This window comes from Lissotriton helveticus, chromosome 2_1, assembly GCF_964261635.1.
Source record: "Lissotriton helveticus chromosome 2_1, aLisHel1.1, whole genome shotgun sequence".
NCBI lineage: Eukaryota > Metazoa > Chordata > Amphibia > Caudata > Salamandridae > Lissotriton > Lissotriton helveticus.
Genome location: NC_136059.1, coordinates 464,777,376 through 464,802,444, shown reverse-complemented (window position 1 = coordinate 464,802,444; position 25,069 = coordinate 464,777,376). Strand labels below are relative to the sequence as shown.

Here is a 25,069-nt window from a genome sequence, read left to right as displayed (position 1 = left end):
CTTTGGTCTCGAAGTTGGAGTTGTCGAAGTGCATCCGAACCCAATGGCGGAGAAAAACAATCTGAGGGTGGAGAAGATGCCCATGCGCACTGTAGTCTAGGGGAGGATTCACCTATCTCGTGATACTTCAAAGACTCTTCCAACACAACAAGGTGCAAACATCCGGACCCAACACTAGGCGGCGATCTATGCCAAGATATGAATTCAGCAGCCCACATGCCTCGAACACATACTTAACTGAAAGATTTCTCTTTGATGCCTAAACATATAGAAAGATACTTGCAATTTTTATAAATTGGTGTGGATCTCCTTCTTGAGTCGTGTTGTCATTTATTGATCATTTTGTGTATTTGCAAATGTCTTGCACTCCTCTGTGTTAAGCAGAAGACTGCTTGGTCACACCAACCTCCTAATAGAGAACTTTGGGATTACATAGCAAGCCCCTGTCCACACACAAGGGAACCCTTGGACTCTTTATAAGGTATATCACAAAGAGCCAGCTTCCTACACCTACCCTGTGAAACATTGACCCTGCCATTTGAGTGTACTGCTTTTGGTTGCAGCTCTTTATTATCCAATCATCCAGGTAAGGAAAGACATGAGTGGGATTTCTGCCTAGCTATGACTGCTATGCATTTAGAAAATTCCTTTAGGGCTGTGGTGACCCCAAAGAGGTAGCGATGATGCACTGTATGTATGGGGATATGGCAGTATGAGAACTTGAGGCTGAGTGCTGCCATGGGATACCCTCTGCAAATTTGCAGAATGACGCAATGCAGGATAGTTATGTAAAAATGCTCTGAGAGGATGAAGCAGTTTAGATGGCAGAGATCAAAAATAGGTCACAGAATTCCATCTTTCTTGGAGATTAGGAAGTGCAAGGAATAGAAGTCGTGGCCCATCTGGTGTGGGCATTACAGCTGAATGGCACCTTTAGCAAGAAGTGCTCATACCTCTTCTTGTAAGAGTTGTAGATGGCCTCAGCTTATTACTTGGCACTAGGGGGTATATTTGCTGATGTAGAACTTGCAGCTGTAATTGTGCTGTACCACCAAAATAACATTTGTCAGTGGCCAATTCCTCTCATTGTGGAAGGCATAACATCCGTTCCCATTGCTCCCCCAAAAGTTATGTGATTGGGATGGAACAGACGGGAGGGCGAGTTACTTCTTGGCGATCGAAGCATCCAGGGCACGAGGCTGGGGTACACAATGGTACACGGCGTCCAACCACTATTTTCACAGGGTGGACACGGTCCACCCTGCTAAGATGTTGGGCCCCACAGAAACATGTTGAACTTCTCCCAGTATAATTTTGAGACACCGGGACACGTTTAGCAGCTCCTGCACGTTGTTTGCTTTCCATTCCCAGCACCAACATGCAGGCAGCGTGGGGGCTTTTTTCACTTCCAGCTGGGCAAAGTTAAAGACCGAAGTTAAGGGGCCATCAGGCCTCCTTTTTATCCAGTATGGGACTGGAGGCGTCCTGGTACCTCACAAATGCAAAAGCACCGGCGAAGAAACAAAAGTAACAGCTTGTTATCTCTTCACAGGTAGTTAAGAGATGCCAGCTTTTTACTTTGTTGTATATAAGTGCATGCACTGTAAGAACGTCAGATGGGTTGATCCGTCCCAGTATGTACACAAATAATTTAAATAGCACTATTTTATTTCTTTTAAGTCTCAAATCTATAATTTACTTTTGTTGGTCCGCATTTAGGTCAAGAAAATAGGCAGTTTTTTATATGTTGGGGCCGCCTTTCAGCTTCTATAGTAATTCAATGTAGCCTTAATGAAGACAATAATGGCTTCCATAATTTCATATCATCATGACCTGCATATCCGAAGTATGTAAAAAATATTATGTATTGCTGCTCTATATTGCAAATATATGTGTACATCAGTACATTATAAAATACATCTTGGAGGCTTTAAGGGTAGTTTTGTCCTGGGTCCTGTGCTCTGGTATGAAGGGAGTTCCTCCTCCTCCACCTCTACAGCTTCAGAGGACAAAGCCTCCAGGCTTTGGTCTCTCTGTGCCAGGCCGATATCCTAAGTTCTGGGCTTTTCCCGTTTGTGCCCATGTGTCCTCTGGTCCGGCATCTTATACGAGTCCCTAACTCTGCATCTTGTGGTGTGCCCACTAGTGTTCACATTGGTTATGGAAGGTTTTCTTCCGCTGGAAACCCTTCCATGCCAAGCAGGTCTACTCCTGGTACCCCAAAGACAAGCACAGGTAATTTACCCGATGCAGGTCAGACCCGGGAAATTTCGAGTTACACTTGGTGTAGAAATAGAAAACAGTTTTCTCCATAAAATCCTGCCCAAACAATCATTATCCATATGACCAGAGTTTCCTTAAGAGAGCAGCATCGCTGCCGCTTGTAGTAGAGGCCTCTGTAGTTGGCAATTTAGTGAGAAGTTCTTCTATCACTCGGGTCGAAATCTTCATGACTTGAACTGAAGATCTGGAGAAGACAACCCCATTTCTGGAACTAGAACTGGAATATCCAAAACTGTGTGGTGGACAAAAACTCTGCCCTAGTGCTTTGTAAGTTATGAGAGGAATAACAAGGTATTTTGTGACTTGATTAGAAACAACACCGAAGAAAAACAACTTGCACCCAACACTAGATGGCAGGAATAAGCGGAGCATGTTTAGCTACAGCAACATAAGCAACAAACATACATTTATTTGTGGTGTATCTAATGAAGAAAGCAAATAAACTGACCCAGTATTTTAGTGCCAACTTAGTTTTTCACAATAGCCATTTAAATCATAGGTAAAGCCAAAGACTGTGAACTGAACAGAGACTCAAAGACAAGTAGTTTCCTGAAAACATGCATGGTAGTTTTCTTGTCAACTATATTTAACTCTGCAAAAAGAAGCATATGTGGTATAGTGCTTATGTAATTACACTATATTATATTATTACTTTGGTCACAAAACAAACAATAAAAGCCCTGCAAGATGAAGGAATTACAATAGCAACCCTTCAGTTAGGCAGCCTCAAAATAAAAAAATACTTGGGTAGATATATCCCTGCCTTCAGCGGCACTGATTTGTTCAGATTAAAAAATTTCAAAACTCCAAGTTAGTAGACAGTGAGCTTCCACAACTACTGCCTCGATTGGAGAGCACATTTAAGGATAAATACATCTTTTAACTTCTGTGGATCATTATTAAGAGAAAAAGTATGGCATACACCAGAAAATATCCAGATTTAAAATGTGATGAAATATTTACTTCTATCTCAATCTAAACTGGAGTCTAAACTGCATTTCTGCAGCAGCATCAGAATCAAATCAGTAAACTTTCAGTTTTGGGTGAGTTTTCATAAACTGCAACGTGTTCCTTAAGAAGACTTTCAAAGCATACCTATTAGCATCTGCACATTTGATGAGAATGGTTTCCACCACCGGCTTGAGAAGTTGTTGAAGTCTCGCTCTTTCAGTCAAATTATGACATGGAGTATAGACCAGCATGGCTCTTAAGGTTTTCTGCAAGGTAGAAAATACATTAAAAGTATTTTCATATACAAATGTGATTGTTTCAAACACCACAGCGAAAGTAAAAGCATCAGCCTCCTTCAAATGTATGTCTAATTAAAACAGATAACCTATTCAATAAGTTGCTTGCTGAGTATTATGATTTTTTTAAATGTTAATTTCAAACAAAATTGTTAAATAACAATATTTTTGGAATTTGTTGGTTCCAACTGTAATCTTTTTTTAAATTCAGTAAATAAGGAATACATTTTAGAATTTGTTCCATGCCTTCATCCACGTGACATCATAAAAGATCATTATGCTATTATTTATTTAGATCTCATTTTAGGAAGGAAGGTTTAGAGCAATAAAAAACTTGTCCCAGGCACTGCCCAAACAAGTACTACAAGGAGCAAAAAAAACAACAACAAAAAAAACCAACTGTTTCACTGTCAAATGTTCACAGTGCCAGAGACGCTGTGTTCCCATTGTTCATACAGGGTGCAGGTTAACCAAGTTTACAAAGAAATCTAAGTCTCTAGGTTACCTAGTCCTCAACCAACATGAGCTGAGAAAGGCCCAGTTGCTGCATATTTCTATGTTCCTGACTGTCATTCTAGCACATTCTTCAGGCACATCCTATGTAAATTTTGGTGTAAAGAATTTTTTAAAATTATTTTATTAAATCTTCTTACCAGATTGAAACACTTTACTCATGAAATTTGCCAAAAGAGGTCTTCCCTTCTCTGAGAAAGGGTTTGGAAGGTAGTGCTAATTCAGAAAGGGCACAGTGTCCCCAGCACCACCGTGTGCAGTCAGAAATTGTCTAACATTAGGATGGGATACAAATTCAAAATCTAGTGTGATCAGAAAGAACAATGTATTACTACACAAAAGGCTTTTAAAGAAGTAGGTTAGGCAGAATAAAGATCATACAAAACATAATTTATGATTCCATCTTATAAATACAAAGTCATTTTATTTGTGCCATCTGTCCTTACAGTAAAAACATTCTAAAAACATGCAATTTACCCATATTGAATCTTTTGAATATCCTTCAATCAATTCAAATATTTTCTTGGTCCGACTTATACTGTTCATTGACTTTCCAATAGTCTCAAATCTATAATTTACTTTTGTTGGTCCGCATTTAGGTCAAGAAAACAGGCAGTGTTTTATATCTTGGGGCCGCCTTTCAGCTTCTATAGTAATTCAATGTAGCCTTAATGAAGACAATGACGTCCATAATTTCATAACATCATGACCTGCATATCCGAAGTACGTAAAAATATTATGTATTGCTGCTCTATATTGCACATGTATGTGCGCATCAGTACATTATAAAATACATCTTTCCCTAACTGTATACGTATGTCATCTACCATTTTCAAGCTTTTCTTCCAGATCCCATAAATTCATAGATTATATAATCCAAGTCAATCTAATTATTTTCTCATTATCTGAAGATATTTCCTAGGTACCATTACTTGATTTCCAGCGCTATTGTAATAATTTATACTGTAACAGAATTCATTATTTGTTGTGATATCCTGTTAACTTATGTTTTTTTTAATAAATATACCCAGAAAACAGAGAATAAACTTTGTACAGTTATTGACTTTCTTCCAGGAGTGTCTCACAATATATACTCTCACTATAGTTATGTACAATAAAAGTAATTTGAAAATCTAATTTGTTACCAGTCTTTGTAATCTATTTACCCACATTCACAGAAGGTTAAAAAAAGTGTGACTCTTATCTTATTACTAAGTAAAAGAATAAAAGCATTCTGGCTATGTCCTAATTACAGAAGAAAACAAAGGAGGGAGTGGAGAGTCGGTGTCCTACACGAACACCTGGGGTGGATACAGCCTCCCCTTACAATTATTAGTAAACAAAAAGATCCACCCAATGAAGATTGTAATTGAATCAAGTCTGATCATGGGTCAAGGATGTTTCCTACATTGGAGGGAAGCGCACCGTATTTCTTAAATACCCCTCACACACCAAAAGGGCCCTTGGTGTCATGCTTCATCATAGGGGTCTTCGCATCCCTCTACGGAACGCGGCGTGCTACTACCAACGAATACGTGGGAGCACTGATGTAATCTCTATGTGTGGTGTGAGAGGTAGGGTCAGGAGTGAGTGGTAAGAGAAAGTTAAAAAAATACCAAGCATCATAGGAATAACAATTTTTAATAAGCCTTGGTGCCGGTATTATTAAAATGGTGTGAAGTGGAGGTGTGTTGTATTAATGTACAAAACCTCCTGCGTGAGTCAACATGTTTCGAAGCGTGCTGCTTCTTTTTCAGGACGGGTACACAGATCCCTACCCTACTAACATGTATAGTGTGACAATATCAAATGTACCAGTGTTATGTATAGACAATGGCTACAAAAAATGAGACACAATGGTCTCAATATTATAAGTAAAAAGGAATTTCCTTAGTCTCAATCTGAAAAAGAAACACAATATAGGGAAAAAATCAGGTGTATAAATTATATAGAGGCTCAGGATGGAGTGCTCCTTACGCACACAGACTCGCCAGCAGTGGTGGGAACGATTTGACTAATTAAGCTCAGTATAAATAAATGCCCCATTCGACATGACCGCACCGACAGAGGAGCGAGGGGACGTTCAATAGAGGCAGCATTTCGGTACATGAGAGCATAGCCGCTTCAGAGAGGCCAGAACTTTCGCACTTACTGTGTACTAGGTATTTTTTTACATTCACTTAACACTCACTCCTGATCCTACCTCTCACCACCTCTCTCACACCACACATAGAGATTACATCAGTGCTCCCACATATTCATTGGTAGTAGCACGCCGCGTTCCGTCGAGGGATCAATCAATCAATCATAGCATTTGTATAGCGCGCTACTCACCCGGGCGGGTCTCAAGGCGCTGTGGGAGGGGGGTCCGTTTATTGCTCGAAAAGCCAGGTCTTGAGCTGCTTCCTGAAGGCGAGGTGGTCCTGGGTTTGTCGAAGGTGGGTGGGGAGGGAGTTCCATGACTTGGCTGCCAGGTAGGAGAAGGATCTTCCTCTGGCGGTGGCTCTGCGGATGCGTGGAACGGTGGCGAGGGCAAGGTTGGTAGATCGCAGCTGGCGGTTGGGCGTGTAGAAGGTCAGTCGGTTGTTAAGGTACTTGGGGCCCAGGTTGTGGAGGGCTTTGTGTGCGTGGGTGAGGAGTCTGAACGTGATCCTTTTGCTGACGGGGAGCCAGTGTAGGTCTTTCAGGTGGCCGGAGATGCGGCTGTGTCGGGGGGTGTCCAGGACGAGTCGTGCAGAGGCATTCTGGATGCGTTGGTAGCCCTTTCTGGAGTTTGGCTGTGGTTCCGGCGTAGAGGGTGTTTCCGTAGTCCAGGCAGCTGGTGACGAGTGCCTGGGTGACCGTCTTCCTGGTTTTGGTGGGGATCCATCGGAAGGTCTTGCGGAGCATGCGCAGGGTGTTGAAGCTTGATGAGGACACGGTGTTGACCTGTCTGGTCATCGAGAGGGAGGAGTCCAGGATGAAGCCCAGGTTGCGTGCGTGATCCGTTGGCTTGGGAGTAGTGCCCAGGGCAGGGGGCCACCAGGAGTCATCCCAGGCGGAGGGCGATGATCCCAGGATGAGGACTTCCGTCTTGTCTGAATTCAGTTTCAGGCAGCTGTTCTTCATCCATTCGGCGACATCTTTCATCCCTTTGTGAAGGTTGGTTCTGGCGGTGGCGGGGTCGTTGGTGAGCGAGAGGATCAGCTGGGTGTCGTCGGCGTAGGAGATGATGTTGAGGTTGTGTTGGCGTGCGATGGCTGCGAGGGGGCTCATATAGATATTGAAGAGGGTGGGGCTGAGTGATGATCCTTGTGGTACGCCGCAGATGACTTCGGTGGACTCTGATCTAAACGGGGGGAGGCGTACTCTCTGGGTTCTTCCGGTGAGGAACGAGATGATCCAGTCCAGTGCCTTCCCTTGGATTCCGATGTTGCGTAGGCGCTGCACGAGGGTGCGGTGGCAGACAGTGTTGAATGCTGCGGAGAGGTCCAGGAGGATGAGGGCCGCTGTTTCCCCGTTGTCGAGCAGGGATCTGATGTCGTCTGCGGCTGCGATGAGGGCGGTCTCTGTGCTGTGGTTGGCTCGGAAACCGGACTGTGAGTGGTCGAGGGATCCATTCGTCTCGAGGAAGGCGGCGAGCTGTCTGTTGACGGTCTTTTCGATGACCTTGGCCGGGAACGGGAGGAGCGAGATGGGGCGGAAGTTCTTGAGGTCGGTGGGGTCAGCTGTTGGTTTTTTCAGGAGAGCGCTGATTTCAGCGTGCTTGCAGCTCTGCGGGAAGGTGGCGGTGTCGAGGGAGGTGTTGATGATGTCCTTGAGTTTGGGTGCGATGGTGAAGTCGGCCTTGTTGAAAACGTGGTGGGGGCAGGGGTCGGTCGGGGATCCGGAGTGGATGGTGTTCATCGTGCTGATGGTGTCTTCGGTGCTGACCGGGGTCCAGGCGCGGAGGGTGATGGTGGGGGGCGTTGGTTCGGTGGTGGGGTGCGTGGTTGTTGCGCCTAAGCTGTTGTGTATTTCGGCGATCTTGAGGTGGAACGGTAAGAGTAGTAAGGTCTCCTACCTAACTCCTAACTGCCTATATTATTCTATCTGGAACTAGAGTGCCACAATATAAGAAAGAGTATGGATACATAAGGCTAACCTAGGGCCTGTGATTGATGCCAGATAACAAGAGGAGGAAAAGACCATGATGTTAACATAACTTCTGTATTTACCTTGGGTAATATTCTACCAGACACGAAGATAGGAAAATGTTACTTGCCATGTAAGCATCTATTTGTAGCATGTAGTGCTGTAGGTTCACGTGATCTGCCATCTAGTGTTGGGCTAAATGACTCTGGGGCACACTTAAGCATGCCCTTCAGCATGGGAAGAAACTGCACCATCTGCTCAGACTTGGACAGCGTTGTGATGAGGAAATTGACTCTCGTGGAGGTCATAGATGTCCACCTTGTGAAAAGTGGCAGCCTGCTGGATGGCCTTGTGATAGTCTATGGCATCGGAAAGAGATGCACTATCTGGGTAACGGTCAAAAAACAGGGTCACCCAGGAAGGTGACCTCAGTCACCCTGTGGGTCATCTATGGGCCCTGGCTCAGAGTGTTTTGTAGGGATTGACATGGCCTTAAGGACTGCCTGTCTCATAATAGGATTATGGGATCCCTGTGGTGACCCTGGTAGAGGTAGTGTATGTGGCGGTGATGGTGGATGTAGAGTGCTAGTCTATGTCTCTATGCTTCTTGGGCACAAGGGCCTTCTGATGCAGGTTCCTCCACAAATAAAAATCTCCTCAATGTGGGTTTTGATGGCAGTGGCTTTACCAAAATCTTCCCAGTAACGGTATGGATAAGGAGGTGCTTTTAAATCGCATCGAGCACCTCTTGCAGCTTTTAAGTGCCTGGCTGCTTCAAATCTTGGAAGACAGTCATCAAAGGCGTCTAAGGGGCTTTTGGCGTCAAATAGAGTTAAAGCTTGCTAATGGTTCTGGAGCTTAAAGGAAGAGAGAGGGGTCGATGCCTTTGGGTGGGTTTCCTTGAGATTGTAAGCCCTTATTTGGGCTAACTGGAGCCTGAAGGCAATGGAGACTATTGCATTTTGTTGGTGGACTCCCTTGGGAGCGGTGCTTTGCCTCTGCATGAGGCCTCTTGGGTGGTTTGGGGAGGGTGTCCGAGTCGACTGTATATACTAACCTTGCAGAGGTATTCATTCGAGGGCTGCTGCTTGTGGAGACTGGTGGAGCAATTCTTCCTCTGTTTCGGAGTGCTGGAAGAGATGTCGTCCAGACTGGTGCGGCAAAATGCCTGAATGGCCAGCGCCCTCACCTTCCTCGGTGCGGAAGGGATCTTGTTCGCTGAAGTTGTCTAGCATTTTGGCAGCATAATACTGGTGCATTTTCAATGCAGCAAGTGCCTAACCATGCACTAACATTGATTTTACTTCGAGTAGAGGGCAAGACAAGCTTCACACAAGGCGTTGATGTGGTTGGGGGCGAGGCAGAGGTTACAAATCTTGTACTGACCCACCACAGGTACTTTGTGTGGCACCGGGGGGTGGCCATTACTTTCCCGGTGTACAACTTGTTGATGCAAAGGGACATGCAACCTCGAGGAGGGCATGAAGGCCCGGACGTTCAAGGACTCGAGCGGTTGGTGTCGGTCTCCAAAAAGACAGAAGAACGTGGACAACAAAGGTTTTCAAAGCGCTGGGTGCAAATATTCAGCATGCGGGCCTGACGAAGGTGGAGAACATGTCAAGTCTTGGGGCCCCATCGGTACACATCCGAACCGGATGACACAGCATAGCACTCTAGCTTGGAGTCGGTGCCCATTTGCACTGCCGACTAAGGAAGGAGTCGCAGTGCAGCCAGTGACTAGAAAGTGTCTTCAAAGAAAAAAATGTGTAAACAGCTGAGCCCAACTCTAGACAGCAGGAATATGCAGCGCGTGTGTAGCTACAGCAAAACATGCTACGAACATATATTTATGTGGAAGAAGCGATTTGTAATATAATAATTCCTCTGATTCTAATTAGGATCTCTTATATTGGTAGTGTATCTTAAGAAACACATCAAGACAAAATAAATACACTTCCCATTTCTCCATAACATCAATCAGAGAAGAGATGGAGACTTAAACATATGTGATTAATATTATTAATGGTACAGAACAGCGCAAGAATATTCGGGGAAATATGCTCCTAATGTAAAAAGATAAGGCTGGATAGCATGGTTGTCATTCATATTAGGACTTAATGTGGGTCACATGTTTTTCAAACTTGGATCTGAAATGAGGCTGTTTATTATAAGGTATGGTACGCAAGGTAACCAATGTTGAAATATGGTATTTGCTAATGACGTGTCCAGTAAAAAACAACTGAAGTTATACAATGTCGAGATACTCCCTGGATAATTTTTAGGAGTCTACATTTTTCTGCTCGGTTTTAAGGGTGTGGTTATTTTAGCATTCAGCACATTACAGTAGATTACTAATTCAGTTTAGACTGCATAAATGAATATAAATCTGAAAATCATAAAATAGTACATTATTTCAAATAATGAGAAAATTAGGTCGGGACGACAAATATGTGGCATTGAGTAGACCTAGTTCTAACCTGGTGGAGACTGCATGAACAAAGGGAATGATGTACTTTATAATGTACTGATGTAAAAATATATTTTCAGTAATAAGTAATCTTTTTACATGTTTCAGATAAACCTGTCATTATACCATAAAATGATGCCCATTAACTGATAAAGGCTACTGTTAATTACTTGGGTACCAGAATCGTTGAGACTACATATTAAATGCTGCCCTAACTGTTGATATTGATATGGACGAACAGTACATTGGAAAAACAATGCATTGAGAAAATATCTGAATTAATTTAAGGATATTGAAAAACATTCAATTTCTTTTAGACTAATTCAATTTTGTCATGTTTTATAATATGTTACAGTAAAATCAAAGACAGCATAAATAGGGGGATAATGATTTTTTATTTAGAAGATGGAATTATAAATAAAGGATGTTTTATATGAGCCACATTTTGTACATGTTTATGAAGAGTAATACATTGTCTCCTTGCTTTCTTTAAAGGGTACCTTCTAATATCTGTAAACAGAAGGATTAACATCATTGCTCCTTTTCTTCACCCATCCTCTCTTGCTAGAGAAAACCACAGGAAACCCCATCATAAAGTCCTAAATCAAATCACATTATTTTTTTGAACACATTCAAAATCTGTTGGGTGTACTGGCCTTGTGTGGATAGGATTGGCATGATTCTTCCATTGAAGAAGCTGGATGGCAATGTGCAATGCCTCAACAATAGACTGCCTATTTGAGAACTATCAATCAACGCAGCTTTGTCTGAAAGTAATGTTCGTGCATGGGATAGATAATTAATTTGGCCACCGGACACAATGCTGAAAAGTTATATTAAAAAAAGCTAATTCAGTTCACACACAGTGCGTGAAAATAACATTTGCTCTTGAGGTGGGCTTCTTCTGTATTGCTTGAAATCAGGATCCCTATACCCATAGTTACAAAATACAATTTAAACAAAGCATCAAATGGAAAATAATCAAATGCCTACTTACTAAAGCAGCGACATACACTTTGTAGACCGGGTCAGCGCAAACCATAGACAGCACACTGCAGCAGGACTCCACAACATCATCACCTGAGATACTAGGTTGGGATGACCCACTAGCAGCAAGCAGAGCTGCGGCACTTGAGATGCTCCCATTGCAGCTTCCAGAATTTCCAGTGCTTTCACCATTTGCTAGCAGCAGGGCACCACTGACATCATGCGACAGACGCCGAAGTGCCATCTCTCGGATATTCCAGTTTCGAGAAAACAGACAGCCAACCAGCTCCATTCCAAAACCCTTTGAAAAGCAATAAGCACCAAAATTATAAATAGTACAATACTACAAAATAAGAAATGCAACCCACCTTCAAGCAGATAACCGTGAGAATATTAATTAAGCTGAACAAACTAGCTATGATCACATAAAGTAAGCCCCTCCTTCCAAAGTCCCCACAAAAGTTATTTTGATTCAGTCATGGTCATCGTGGCATGCTTTCAAAGCCATGTTTAAAGTCATGTTCATCCCTCTCTCCAAATCACCTCTTCTATTCTTTTAACTATGTTGATTTTTGCATGGCAAAACAACTAGAGGCATATATTCAATAACAAGCAATATTTCGTTTATTTAAAGCCCTTTAGGTATAACCCACAGATAACTGAAGGAAAAAAGTGTCAAATCAGAGGTTAAAAATAATCAAAGAACAGAACAATTAAGTTGTATTAGCTGTTCAATCCCTTCTAATACTATTACATAGGACGGTTTGGATTACAATTTACGGTTTGGGTTCAAGTTTACAGCGTGGCATCTTATCACATCAACTAAAACCAGATCCTACATAACGCATTGCTCTTCGACCACTCAACATAGAAATGCAGTGGTATCAAAGTGTACATGCTTGACAAGACATGAATATTTATTAAATTACTTCATTTACTCAGCAAACAGACTTGCAGCATTTTAGGTTTGTTAAAAAAGGAACACATTTACAGTATCTTTGCCATACTCTAGTGTATATTAGTATTTCCAACGCTTAGTATTCCCTACTGGACTGTTTTCGACTGGTATGTTTATGGTGTATCCTTTACTAGGCAGCAATAATCCTTGGTAGTACCATCAAGTGAATAGTAACTTTAATCGTCAAAGTTGCAGCAAAAAAGTGTTACTTAAATATCTGGCAGACCTGAAAGAACTGCCAGTGTTTCGTAAGAGTGAGTGATGAGTGTGTGTGTGTCATTAGTCAGAAGGATTGAATTCCAAAGACAAAAAGAGCCCGCTATTACAATGATATAGAGTATGCTCCAGCGAATAATTACAATTTCCAGTCTATATCTGGTTTACATGCCTCATTATATGAGGAAAAGACCATATCAGCCATTCTTGTTGAGGTCTAATGAGTATCTATTATCAGTTTCCACAAATTTCAATGTGAGTGAGTTTGCTTGATTGGCTTTTTCGGTTATTGAATGACAGTTGGTAATAATTGAAATTAACTGTGGGATTATTTAAAAAAAAAATACATTGAGAAAGTGACCAAGTTAAAAGACAACTTTATGACCTTAGCAACCAAAGGCTGGAAGGTTAAACGATTTCTTCAACTTCAACAAAAGTTGGACCTTTATAAATAAACAATGTCAGAGTTAGAGTATATCCAGGGTCGACTGGGAGACATAAATGATAGATTAGACAAGCAGTGGCAAAGCCAAAAGGTCTCGCGTTTGGGGCCTATGGATTTTAGCTATGCTGTACGGCATCCTGATATTGTAAAGATGGGCAAAAAGAAATACATTTTTCTTTTTCTTTTTAAAAAAGGTGCTATTACGTGGCAGTTGTATAATTTTGTAGGCACATAAAGCACTTCTTTTTGTTTAATTGAAGTCCCGGTGGGGGGGCGAGAAACACAGTGTGATTGGAGAGATGGACTGAAGCAATGCTCTGGGTGGAAGGGTGAAACAAAGAGGGTGGGGAAAAACATAAGCCAGCAAGAAGGGGGGGGGGGGGGGGGTCGGGTGGAAGAAGCAACTTGAGGTGAGGAGTAGTAGCATCGGTGAGAGAGGAGGGGGCAAGTGTGGGGAGAGCAACACGGAGGCCGGGTGCAAGAAGAATCAATGGGCGAGAGAGCAACATGCAGTGGACGGTGAGAAAAGTACACAAGAGAGAGAGCAACAAGGAGCATGGAGGATGTGGGGCAAAGAAGCACACTAGAGGCATAGCTGAAAAACACACATACTCTTGTGAAGTGCTTAAGAAAAAAGCAACACAAAAAGTGAGCAGTAGAAGTACTCAAGTAAAGTGGCAATGCCACAAGCACATGGCAGACAAGATGAAAAGTCAAGCCACTGCTTAAAGGAGCAAGCCAATGAGAGACGTGATAGCTGACCAATAGAAAACCATGGGCGAGCTCCAATTCCCTGTATGTTCTTGGTAAGCCCACAATATGTTTTGTAACAGACAGCTAATGCGCTTTCCATTGGGCTCGACTTACAGGACTCAATGCGAGCATGTGTTTTGGTAATATTTAAGTACTTAAAAGCAAATTTCACCACAATTGTTAAATTGCTGTTGTGCTGAACTATTGTGCTGTCACACTGGGTCCAAGCTCCAAAAGACATCAAAAGTAATATTAAAAGCAAATTTGGCCAATGCTTGTAATTCAGCCTTTGTTTGGAACAAAGCTTCTATCATTAGCCCACAGGCTTTGATTTTAATTTGGGCAGAAGAGTGTTACTGGGTAGGATACTATTCAACTCAAATGTAAATGGACTGGTGTTCCAACACCTGGATTTTCTGGGTGCTTAAACACTGGACCCAGTTTTACCTGCTAGAAGATCTAGCCAGTAAAATCACATGAGGCTTGGGCTGCAAGTAGTCTGGCTTCAGGCCTAAACTTTTACGCTACATGGGGAGCACAAAACGCTCAACCCGATCAGAACTCCGCCTCAGCTCTGACCAAACACCCTCCCCAAGCCCCACCACTCGGCCCAACCCCCTTGTTTCAGAGCAGAAGATATATGAAAGCATATTAGTCCCTCGAATCGGACTTGGTCCTGGTAAGTCTGTCTTGCAAGCTACACCATTACGGGGACAAATATTTGTGATAATGTGGAAAAGTAAATTTTGCCGTGTTCTGTGTCCCTACGTGTCATCCATCATATGTTATGTGTGCATGATTAAATATGCATATGCATTCCCTATGTTCGATTAATGACGCAATTACAGTTGTGTCCATCTCTAGTATGTCAGTTTCCAGTTCTCGTGAATACTACGAATATCAGGCCTATGTAAAGTTACGTTGCCACGTTTTTTCAGTGTGCACGTTATTCCATTGTAAAGTCCCCGTTTCTAGGCCTCAGAAGGGCCTGGACACCAGATTCAGCTCCTGTCTCCTGTCTCCTGAAGCCTCGCTGAGGAGCGATACAGCCCCCACCTGTATCCTCGACCCTTCACTTACTTCCTGCCTCGCAGTGCCCGGCTCAGCCTGGCTCTGCCTCTGAGTCTGCCAAGAGTATGTTATGATTCCAGTTATCAGTTCAGTCCTCCTTCTCTGCATTCCTAAAGCTACTGAATCGCATCAATAGATTCCGTCATTGTCTAGCCTTTACGTCTCCATGTAAGAGAAATACTGCATTTAATGGTCATTTAATATTCTTCATCACGCATTACATATAGAATAATGCATGCTCCAGTCTTAGAGTCCGTTAGCCTCTCCCCTCCTGACTCTTAGTTCATATCAACATGTTCCCTAAACATCAGATACTAGATACCGCTTAGGTACATGTCGCCCTGACTCTCCAGACTTCAGTCTCTGCTCCTAGCACAGAGTTCGAAGCCCCCAGCTTCTCCTAGTAATACGTCATTGCCAGTTTGCGCGCACCATCAGGTTAGAGGTCCCGGCTCCTCAGGTAGCCCCCTCCATGGTTTCCGCCCCATTCATGACATATTCTGTTACGTTTGCATCACATGTCTATGTATACGCCTCTGTTACACCCACTTTCACCCTTATCTTTCGCGACTGCTATTGACCACACCCACTGCTCCGCCTATCGTATGTATTGTAATGCAACTGTTTTAGTATATATGATCGTGTATTGTTATTAAAGGTGAGCGCGCTCATCCCAGATCCAGCCCCAGCAGCTGCTGGGCCCTGCCATCCTATTCCTATGCAGGTTGTCCTGTTCCTGTCCTTATGCTGTATTAAACCTGCAAAACTCCTACTACCTCGAATCTTGACTCTTATTTATTGAGCTATCTGTTATTCATTTATTCATCCAAAAATAGAGGTATTATTTATTTATTTACCACATAATGGCGCCCGAATAGGGACTTGCCCTTTCCCCACGCGCCGGTGAAGCCACGCCGGCCCCCTGACCCTCTGCAGCCGTGACGGAACCATACCGTGCACATGCAGATATTTCTGCTTCAAGTATCCCTCAGGCCCACGGAGGAGACGGAGGAGGCGGTCCAGCATCCAGACGAGGCGGTGGAGGAACGCGGCGAGTCCCGACCAGAGCCCAAGCCGAGAGTCCAAGGTCCGAGGTATCCGGAGGCCCACCCGTAACGGAAGTCCGAAGTTCGTCCGTCCGACGTCGAAGCAGTCCAGTCCAGTCCGAGGCCTTCCGTTCTTGCTGCCCGGTGAGTACCGTTACTGGGGTAGTATCTAGACAGGGTCAATCTGATTGACTCTGGTCCGTGGGTTGGTGGTACACAGACCCACAAACGAAGTGTCCACTTCGGTGGATGCGGGTCCTGACGTGTCTCTGTATGAGACCGGTAAGTTTCGTACTGTTTCAGCAGTGCATCTAGTTTCTGTTCCAGTCAGTTCTGTTCCCGAGAAAATTCATGTATTCTGTGTTCCGTATTCCAGGTAGTATTCTGTCCGAACTGTTATTTTAAATGTTCTTCATGTATTTTAATGTCGTGGTATGAATGGGGAATAGGTATCGTGTTCATTGTGTATTGTATTGTGTCTAGATTACAGTCCAGTCATGCCCTTGTTTTCTAAGTTACGTCAGTTAAAAACTAGAAAGGGTCTGCTGGAAGCAGCAGTTCCAGTTCCGCCTAGGGACAGTCCAGGTCATTTTATGTATCAGAAGCATGGCATAAGTGCCATATTATATCTAGATTTATGGGTAGAGTATACCAAACAGTTAGAAGAAAAGTATAGATGGCCCGTATCGGGTACATGGGATGCCGAGTGCATCATGCGAGTAGAAGAAGCATTATGAAAAAAGAAAGCCAGACAGTCACAGAAAGATGCCATCGAGTTATGGCGCAAAGAAGCTCATAAAAGAACCGAAAAAGAAATCAGAAAGTCAGAATTAAGTAGAGAATCCTTGGAACGAGCCCAAGAAAGGGAATTAATCGAGATTGGTGAACGAGTTAAAACCGAACAGTCAGACAGACAGAGGCATGCTCTTATTAAGGGTATGCATCCTCTTCTTGCCGAGGGCCTGCCAAAAGCGACCCCAGAGGCATCCAGTAATTTCCCGCCACCATTAGTTCCGACCAAGCTACGTCACAAACCGACCACAGCTGATATTTTTATTTCGTCCTATTTGGACGACACAGTTCCAGAATATGCAAATCCTGTTCGCGCTCCGCCAGCCCCTGTAAATCAGGCACTTCCCGTTCCTCCAGACACCGGGGTACCCCTTGCAGTACCTGTTACGGTCCCCCCGGTCCAGCCCGCCATACCAGTTCAGCCCGCATTTCAATTTCCTGCCACACTAGTACGAAGAGGATCAGTCGACGATTCTAGTTTAGGGGCCGCAGGAGGAGGTACTCCTCAAACCCCGCCGCCACATAAGCGTTTAACGTCAGCCGAATTACATGCACAAGCGTCACAGCGTACGCCCAGGTATCAGTCTGTTGCAGAAATAAGAAAAGCCCTTAACGAATGTGGCTATGATCCAGTCCCAGGCGAGGATAGTATGGTTTTATATTCATTACGCGTAAGAAAGGTGACCGAGTATCTAGTCACCCTACCAGATATGAAAGAAGATCTAGACAGAATATATCGTTTCATCCGTACAGGGAATGATCCAGAAAGTATTAGTGATGTCATGTGCCAAAGAAAAGCTGAAGTCCAGCTCATGCTATTAAAGTTTTTGATTAATTGTCTAATATGAGAACAAGATTATCCGACCAAAGATCAAGCCGAAATGAGAACTCTGACAAAGTGGAGTGATAATATAGCCGAGGGTAAGCACAAGACTATCGGTGCTATAGAGAGTATGTATAAGAAGATTCGTAAAGAAATAATAAGGATACACGAACAACGTAAAGCAGCACAAGTAAGCGAGAAAGAAAGTAACTCTGATACTGAAGAGGTAGAGGACGAGAATCCCGACAGAATAGCGTATGTAGGAAAATCTAGATTTCCAGATCGCCATTTACGCCTAGAACACAAGTCTATTTTTCATCATCCAGCACCAGAACAAGGTTCTCTAGAACAAGTATTTCAAGCTACCGATCACATTCTGAAATCACGAATCGGTTATAGTGAGTTAAGTACTATGCATGAACAAGAACTGGTCCGATCAGCAGTCCGATGGATTACTGATTCTACCACTTTTCCAGACGAAATAGTGGCACAAATGTTTCTGAAAATGCCCCCAGCCGAGCAACGACTGGCGGGTATGTATATGATCCAGCACCTCATTACATTGTATGAGGGTCAACATTCTGATCCAGGTCCGTTACACGATGTCCTGAATGAGTTACTCCAGTATAAATGGAAAGGTTTAGGTACCGATTTAATTAGTGTCATTCTAGAACAGCGTCACAAATATAGAACGTTTTTGAACCCGTATTTTGTTCATGTCTCACCCCCAGAAAGTAAACCATTTTACATGGACAGACAGAATCCGTTACGAGAAGTCCACCCAGTTAGAGGAACGGGTGGCGAACTAGAACGAGTGTTTGTTTACACTCCGATTACAAAGATGGAACTCCTAGAGATGAAAAAATTAATCCCCTGTCATGATAAAGATCCAGCAGGGTTCCATCGAGAATTAAAAGACATGCTCCGTATGGGAGAATACACGTATCCAGATATAATTAAAATGTTAAAGGTTCTGTTGCCCGCAGGGGTGTATGAAAAGCTCAAGGAAAAAGAATGGGAGGTGGGGGAGAAAAAGATCGATTGGGCAGTTCTAGAAGCTGAAGATAAGGCACGAGTACCAGGTACCGGTCTTGGAGCAAAATGTAAAGAATTACCTGAATTATTGATTCAAGTTTTACCCAGATTGTTAACAACGAGAAAGGAAGACTGGGATGCAATCTCAGCCTGTAAACAGAAACAAGACGAAGATATTAGTGATTATTATTCCAGATTTGAGAAATGTTTTACCATAAACAGTGGCCTCAAGACAAGTAGTGAGTCATACCCTCATCTTTTTGTTACTAAATTAGTCGAGAATTCAAGCCCACAAATTAAAAATCGAGTTTTGAAAGTCGAAAGTACCTGGCAAGCTAATACCCTGTCCCAGATGTTACAGATGCTCCAATACCACCAGAATAGAATCAGGGAAGAACAAGAACACGAGAGAAAGCGTATGAAAGACACGAAAATGAAAGTACTAGTTGCACAATCCGTTCCTCAAGACAGTCAGAAGAGGGGTCCGAATCAAGCCAGTCATCCTGCAGCTCCCGTTAAAGGGAACTGCAATTATTGTAAACAGCCAGGTCATTTTATAAACGAGTGTGCAGTTCTGAAACACAACATAGCTACTGGTAAGACTAAAGAAAGACCACGTCCGCCTAGACAAGAACAAGTTTCACAGATTCCTCAGCCACAGAATGCACCACAGACAGTTACAGCTCCGCAGCCTATCGCTGCAACACAGCATGTTACACAGCAGATGTACCAGTATGCACAGTCCGAGTATCCAGAGTATCAGCCATATTCATGAAACAGCCTAGAGAGGGAGGTAGGCTTGCCTCTCATCGAGATACCTGTAGATCAAGAAGGTCCCTATGTTCACAGTCAAGTATTAGGGAAAGACAGAAGGTTTTTGATTGATACAGGGGCAAGTAGGACCACAATTAGCCACGCCGAAGTTCCAGGGGCTCCGCTCTCAGGCTCAAGAAATGTTTCCCTTGGATTTTCAGGAAAACCTATCGTAAATGAGATATCAAAGCCAGTTACTCTAGAAGTAGGTCCATTGTCCCGCACTACTGATCTGTTACTTACTAAGTCATGTCCAGAAAATCTGTTAGGCATTAAAACACTGAAAGAATTAGGTGCAGTTATATGCTGTTCCCCAGAGGGAATACGATTGTTCCTACGTGACTTCAAGGGTCACTATGTATTACGAGATTTTGATCCCAGATTGTCTAATGTTCCGCAGCATCTATGGGCGCAAGGTCCAACTGATGTTGGTTATATGCAAATCACACCCCATCGTGTGACTCTCAAGCCAGGTGTAGTGTTACCACGAATCAGACAGTACAGATTGCCACCTGAGGCTGTAGCAGCCTTATCCAAAATTATTGACGAGCTCATGGCTCAAGGAGTGGTTGTAGAAACTGACTCCAATGTATGCAATTCTCCGATCATTCCAGTCATGAAACGTACTGATCCAAATGCACCCCCAGTATATCGATTAGTGATTGACCTACGAGAGCTTAATAAATGTATTATTCCTCAGTACCCAGTTGTCCCAGACATCTCTTCCCTATTGACAGCCATCAATTCCGAAGCCACGTTCTTTACTGTAATTGACCTCAAGAACGCGTTTTTCAGTGTTCCCATTCATCCAGACAGCCAGTTTCTTTTCGGATTTTGTTTAAATGGAAGGAGCTATATGTTCACACGAGCTCCTCAAGGTTTCACAGAAAGTCCTAGTATTTACAGTCAAGCACTTAAAAGACAACTAGACAACATTCACATGCCAACTGACACTGCCCTGCTCCAGTATGTCGATGATCTACTGATCACAGCCCGTTCTGAACGTGCTTGCGAGCGAGCATCCCTTACAGTCTTGTATTTCCTAGCCGAGATGGGACACAAGGTGTCCCCTTCGAAGCTTCAATTCTGTGTCCAGCAAGTGGTCTACTTAGGACACTTACTGTCCAAGAGGGGTAGGCAGTTGACACCTGACCGTATTCAATTAATAGCGAGTCTTCCTCAGCCCAAGACCCAGAAGGAGGTACGTGCTTTTATTGGCCTTACTTCTTATTGCAGACAATGGATTCCTCAGTATGCATTTCTAGCCAAGCCACTGATACAGTTAACGACACAGGAGGCAGCCGTATCGACTGTCCTCCCTTGGACATCTGAACATACACTCAGTTTCAATGAGTTAAAGAAAGCCCTATGTCAAGCTCCAGTTCTAGCTACACCAAACTACAGTAAGCCTTTTACACTTTTCGTCACTGAACGCGAAGGTACAGCATTATCTGTTCTCACACAAGATCAAGCAGGACAATACAAGCCCTGTGCTTATTTTTCGAGCACATTAGATCCTGTAGCCCAGGCTCTGCCTGCGTGCCTCAAGTCAGTTGCAGCCACAGCACTAGCTATCAGACAAAGTGATTCCATAGTATTAGGACACTCCCTGACAGTACAGGTTCCACACTCCGTGGAAGTTCTTTTAAACCGAACACAAACTCAGCACTTGACAATTGCACGTTTAACAGGTTATGAATTGACACTGTTTCAGCCACACATAGAAATCAGACGCTGCAATATTTTAAATCCTGCTACACTGTTACCATCAGTTACTTCGAATTCTGCCACACACGACTGTGTGGAAATAGTTAACATCATGACAAAGCCAAGACAAGATTTGACAGATATTCCATTTCCAGATCCAGACCTGACACTTTATGTGGATGGTTCATGTATGAGAACAAGTACAGGAGAACTAGTAGCCGCGTATGCAGTGACTACTGACACTGAAGTTATTGAGACACACCGTATGGACACCCTGTCCGCTCAAGCAGCAGAGCTAGTTGCTCTGACTCAAGCCTGCATACACGCCAAGAACTTGAAAGTTAATATTTACACCGATTCACGTTACGCATTTGGAGTTGTACACGACTTTGGAGTGCTCTGGCAAGAGAGAGGTTTCATGACTTCTCATGGAACCAAGATTCAGCATGGTCTCCTTATTCAAGCTCTGTTAGATGCAATACATTTACCGACATCCATTGCTATCATGAAATGCAAAGCACATACGAAGGTTACTGACACCATTTCCCAAGGTAATGATCTAGCAGATCGCACAGCCAAGCTTACAGCTCAGACACCAGACATTCCAGTAAATAAGACACCGACACACACTCCAGATCCGACTACATGTATGACAGTTAAAGACCCTACTCAAGATGTCATAGATATCCAGTTACATGCTACTCCCGATGAAATCAAGAAATGGTCTGAACAAGGAGGGGTACAGACAGATCAGGGATGGGCGACGAAGGGAAAAGCCACATGGTTTCTCCCCGACTCTATGGTTCAAGTCATTATCAATACCGCACATAGTCCAGCACATTTAGGAGAAAAAGCTATGTTAGACAGTATCCAGAACATTTGGTTCAACAAGCATTTACGAGCTGCAGCCAAACAGAAAGTCCGTACCTGTATGATATGCTGCCAGTTTAATCCAGGTAAAAGTGTTCCGGTGGAACAAGGGGGATTCCAACCTCCTGACCACCCTTTTGAAGTCCTCCAGATGGATTATATTCAGATGGAGCGATGTCGAGGTTTCAAGTATGTCCTTGTAGTTGTATGCGCTTTGTCCAGGTGGACAGAAGCATATCCAGTTCCAGATTACATAGCCGCGACCACTGCCAAGCAGTTGGTTCGTGAGTTCTTCCCCCGTTATGGACTCCCTAGGGTCGTATATTCTGATAACGGCCAGCCATTCTCCTCAGAGTTAATGAAACATGTTTCCCTTTTGTTAGGGTACCAGTGGAAGTTCCATTGTGTACGCCATCCTGAAGCAGCCGGTCTCGTAGAGAGACATAACCAGACTTTGAAAATCCGTATCGCAAAAGTTTGTCAAGAGAAAGGTGTAGACTGGCTAGTAGCTCTGCCAGTTGCTCTGTTCTACATGCGCATGGTCGCACATTCCAGATCAGGCCTGTCCCCGTATGAGGTCGTATTCGGCCGCCCCCCTAACATGTGGGGTACACCCAGACCCCGAAGTATTACCGATGTTTCAAGTAATATGCTGACAGATTACCTAGCTTCCTTGATGTCTGCCCTCAACTCTTGTCGTTCACAGGTTGCCGCCGCATTTCCAGACAATACCGAGGTGGCACCGCATGAAATCGTTCCAGGATCCATGGTCCTGGTTCGCAATTTTGACCGCTCAAGTCCGCTAGAGCCTCGCTGGAAGGAGCCCCGACAGGTCCTCCTCGCCACCCGTACAGCCGTGAAGTTGGAGGGACGCAAAGGCTGGGTGCACCTTTCGCACGTAAAGAAATTTTATGGACTGAAACCCGTCTCAAAGAACATTTCCCAGGATTTGAAGGATTGCCAAAGTACTATTCTCAAGGACTGTCCCGCAAAGAACAATGATACTGCACCCTCCCCGTTAGAGAAAACTCCGCAACAGGAGTATAAGTTGAAACTCCGGTCTAGTAAAATAAGTCAGCCAGTTTGATTGTCTAAGTCCTCCCCTAGGTGAAACGGTTAGACTGTTTCTGACATGTATAAAATAGACCCCCATAGTGAGAGAGTTAGTCAAAACTCAATCCGATGTATCGTTTTTCTATGTTTCATATTATTTCTCAGCATTATGATTTCCTGCACCAGTTATGCATTTTATCTGTATTTTTCAGTTTCTCATGTAAATAAGTCTGCTAATGCTACAGTAGAACACACGTTTAGTGATCTGCCTCCTCATGAACTCTCTTACCGCCTCGCTATGCGAAATAATTCTTTCATCCGCATGTTACATTATTCACACCAGACCAGCAATGCCACAAATTGTTGGGTGTGTGGTCGACTCCCCCCTTTCCAGACACCGAAGGGAGTTCTGCCACTCTTTCCTTATCCATTTTCGCATAATGGTTCGTGTGGAGCATGGTCCACGTTAACGTCATCCTCAACAGATATGTCTTTTCTTAACAGTACATGTTTTCCAGACAAGCAAGGTCTTCCCCACAGAACAGGGTTAGATCTAGAAAATGAAGTGTACAATTTAGGTAATTATTCTTCAAATTTCATGGTCCTGAATGTTCAGTCTGATACTACTCCAGACTTACCTGCTATTTCAGTACTACCAGTCAAAGGCGAATTATGTGTTAGAAATAATGGTTCCGTACATGTAGGACATAGCGATTGTACTACTATTGTCAAGTATAGTGACAGTGGGAAATCTATTTTCAAAGCTTCACGCCATTCTTATTTTATTTGTGGTCAAACTGCATATATCCGTCTGCCCCTCGATTGGGAGGGAACCTGTTACATTGCCTTCCTACTGCCACCAGTTTTCCTAGCCCCATCTGATTATCATAGAAATACACATCTAGTACACATTAGACATAGAAGGGAGTCCCCCGTTGTCGATTATACTGAAACTGCCCTAGAACAGTATACAGATTTCAACAGAGGTTTCTTTTTCTTTATAGGACCTATCCAGAATAGTAAGCTAATCCGTAGGTTAACCAGAACCCTTGAAGCTGTAGTCAATGAGACTGCCTCTGCTCTAGGTAACTTAACCGAAGAGCAATCTGCTATGAGATTTGTCGTTTTACAGAATCGTCTCGTCCTTGACGTCATACTGGCCGATAGGGGCGGGGCCTGTAGAGTCATCGGATCTAGTTGCTGCATTTTCATTCCAAATAACGCGCCGTCTGTTTATTCAGCTATAACCAGACTCCATAAAATTGCCCATCTGTTACACCAAGATCCAGGCACCTGGACATGGTCCGGTTGGTTCTGGAATATAATTTCCGCCTGGGGATGGAAAGTCTTGTCCTTTCTAGGTATTGCAGTAGCGATCATATTCAGCTGCTGCCTCTGTATACAATGTGGCCCTGCGATTTGTGGCATTTGTGCTACATCATGTATTCCTAGTCCCAAGCCCCGTTCTAGATCCCGTTCCAGGATAATTCGAGACGAGCAAATGATACTGTATGAAATGATAGATGGTATCATGAATATTGATGTTTCCTGATGGAAACGTAGTTACAAGGAGGGAATGTGGAAAAGTAAATTTTGCCGTGTTCTGTGTCCCTATGTGTCATCCATCATATGTTATGTGTGCATGATTAAATATGCATATGCATTCCCTATGTTCGATTAATGACGCAATTACAGTTGTGTCCATCTCTAGTATGTCAGTTTCCAGTTCTCGTGAATACTACGAATATCAGGCCTATGTAAAGTTACGTTGCCACGTTTTTTCAGTGTGCACGTTATTCCATTGTAAAGTCCCCGTTTCTAGGCCTCAGAAGGGCCTGGACACCAGATTCAGCTCCTGTCTCCTGAAGCCTCGCTGA

General features: G+C 43.6%; 1 protein-coding gene across 1 annotated transcript in view; it reads right to left on the bottom strand.

Annotated features, from left to right (window-relative positions):
* MAP3K1 (mitogen-activated protein kinase kinase kinase 1) overlaps positions 1-25,069 on the bottom strand; it is a 563,015-nt gene that overhangs the window by 209,336 nt on the left and 328,610 nt on the right. The window contains exons 10-11 of the mRNA XM_078675109.1: positions 11,621-11,911; positions 3,379-3,500 (exon numbers count right to left, since the gene is read on the bottom strand). Coding sequence (XP_078531235.1) covers positions 3,379-3,500; positions 11,621-11,911 — 413 coding nt within the window. The remainder of the gene's footprint in view (positions 1-3,378; positions 3,501-11,620; positions 11,912-25,069) is intronic.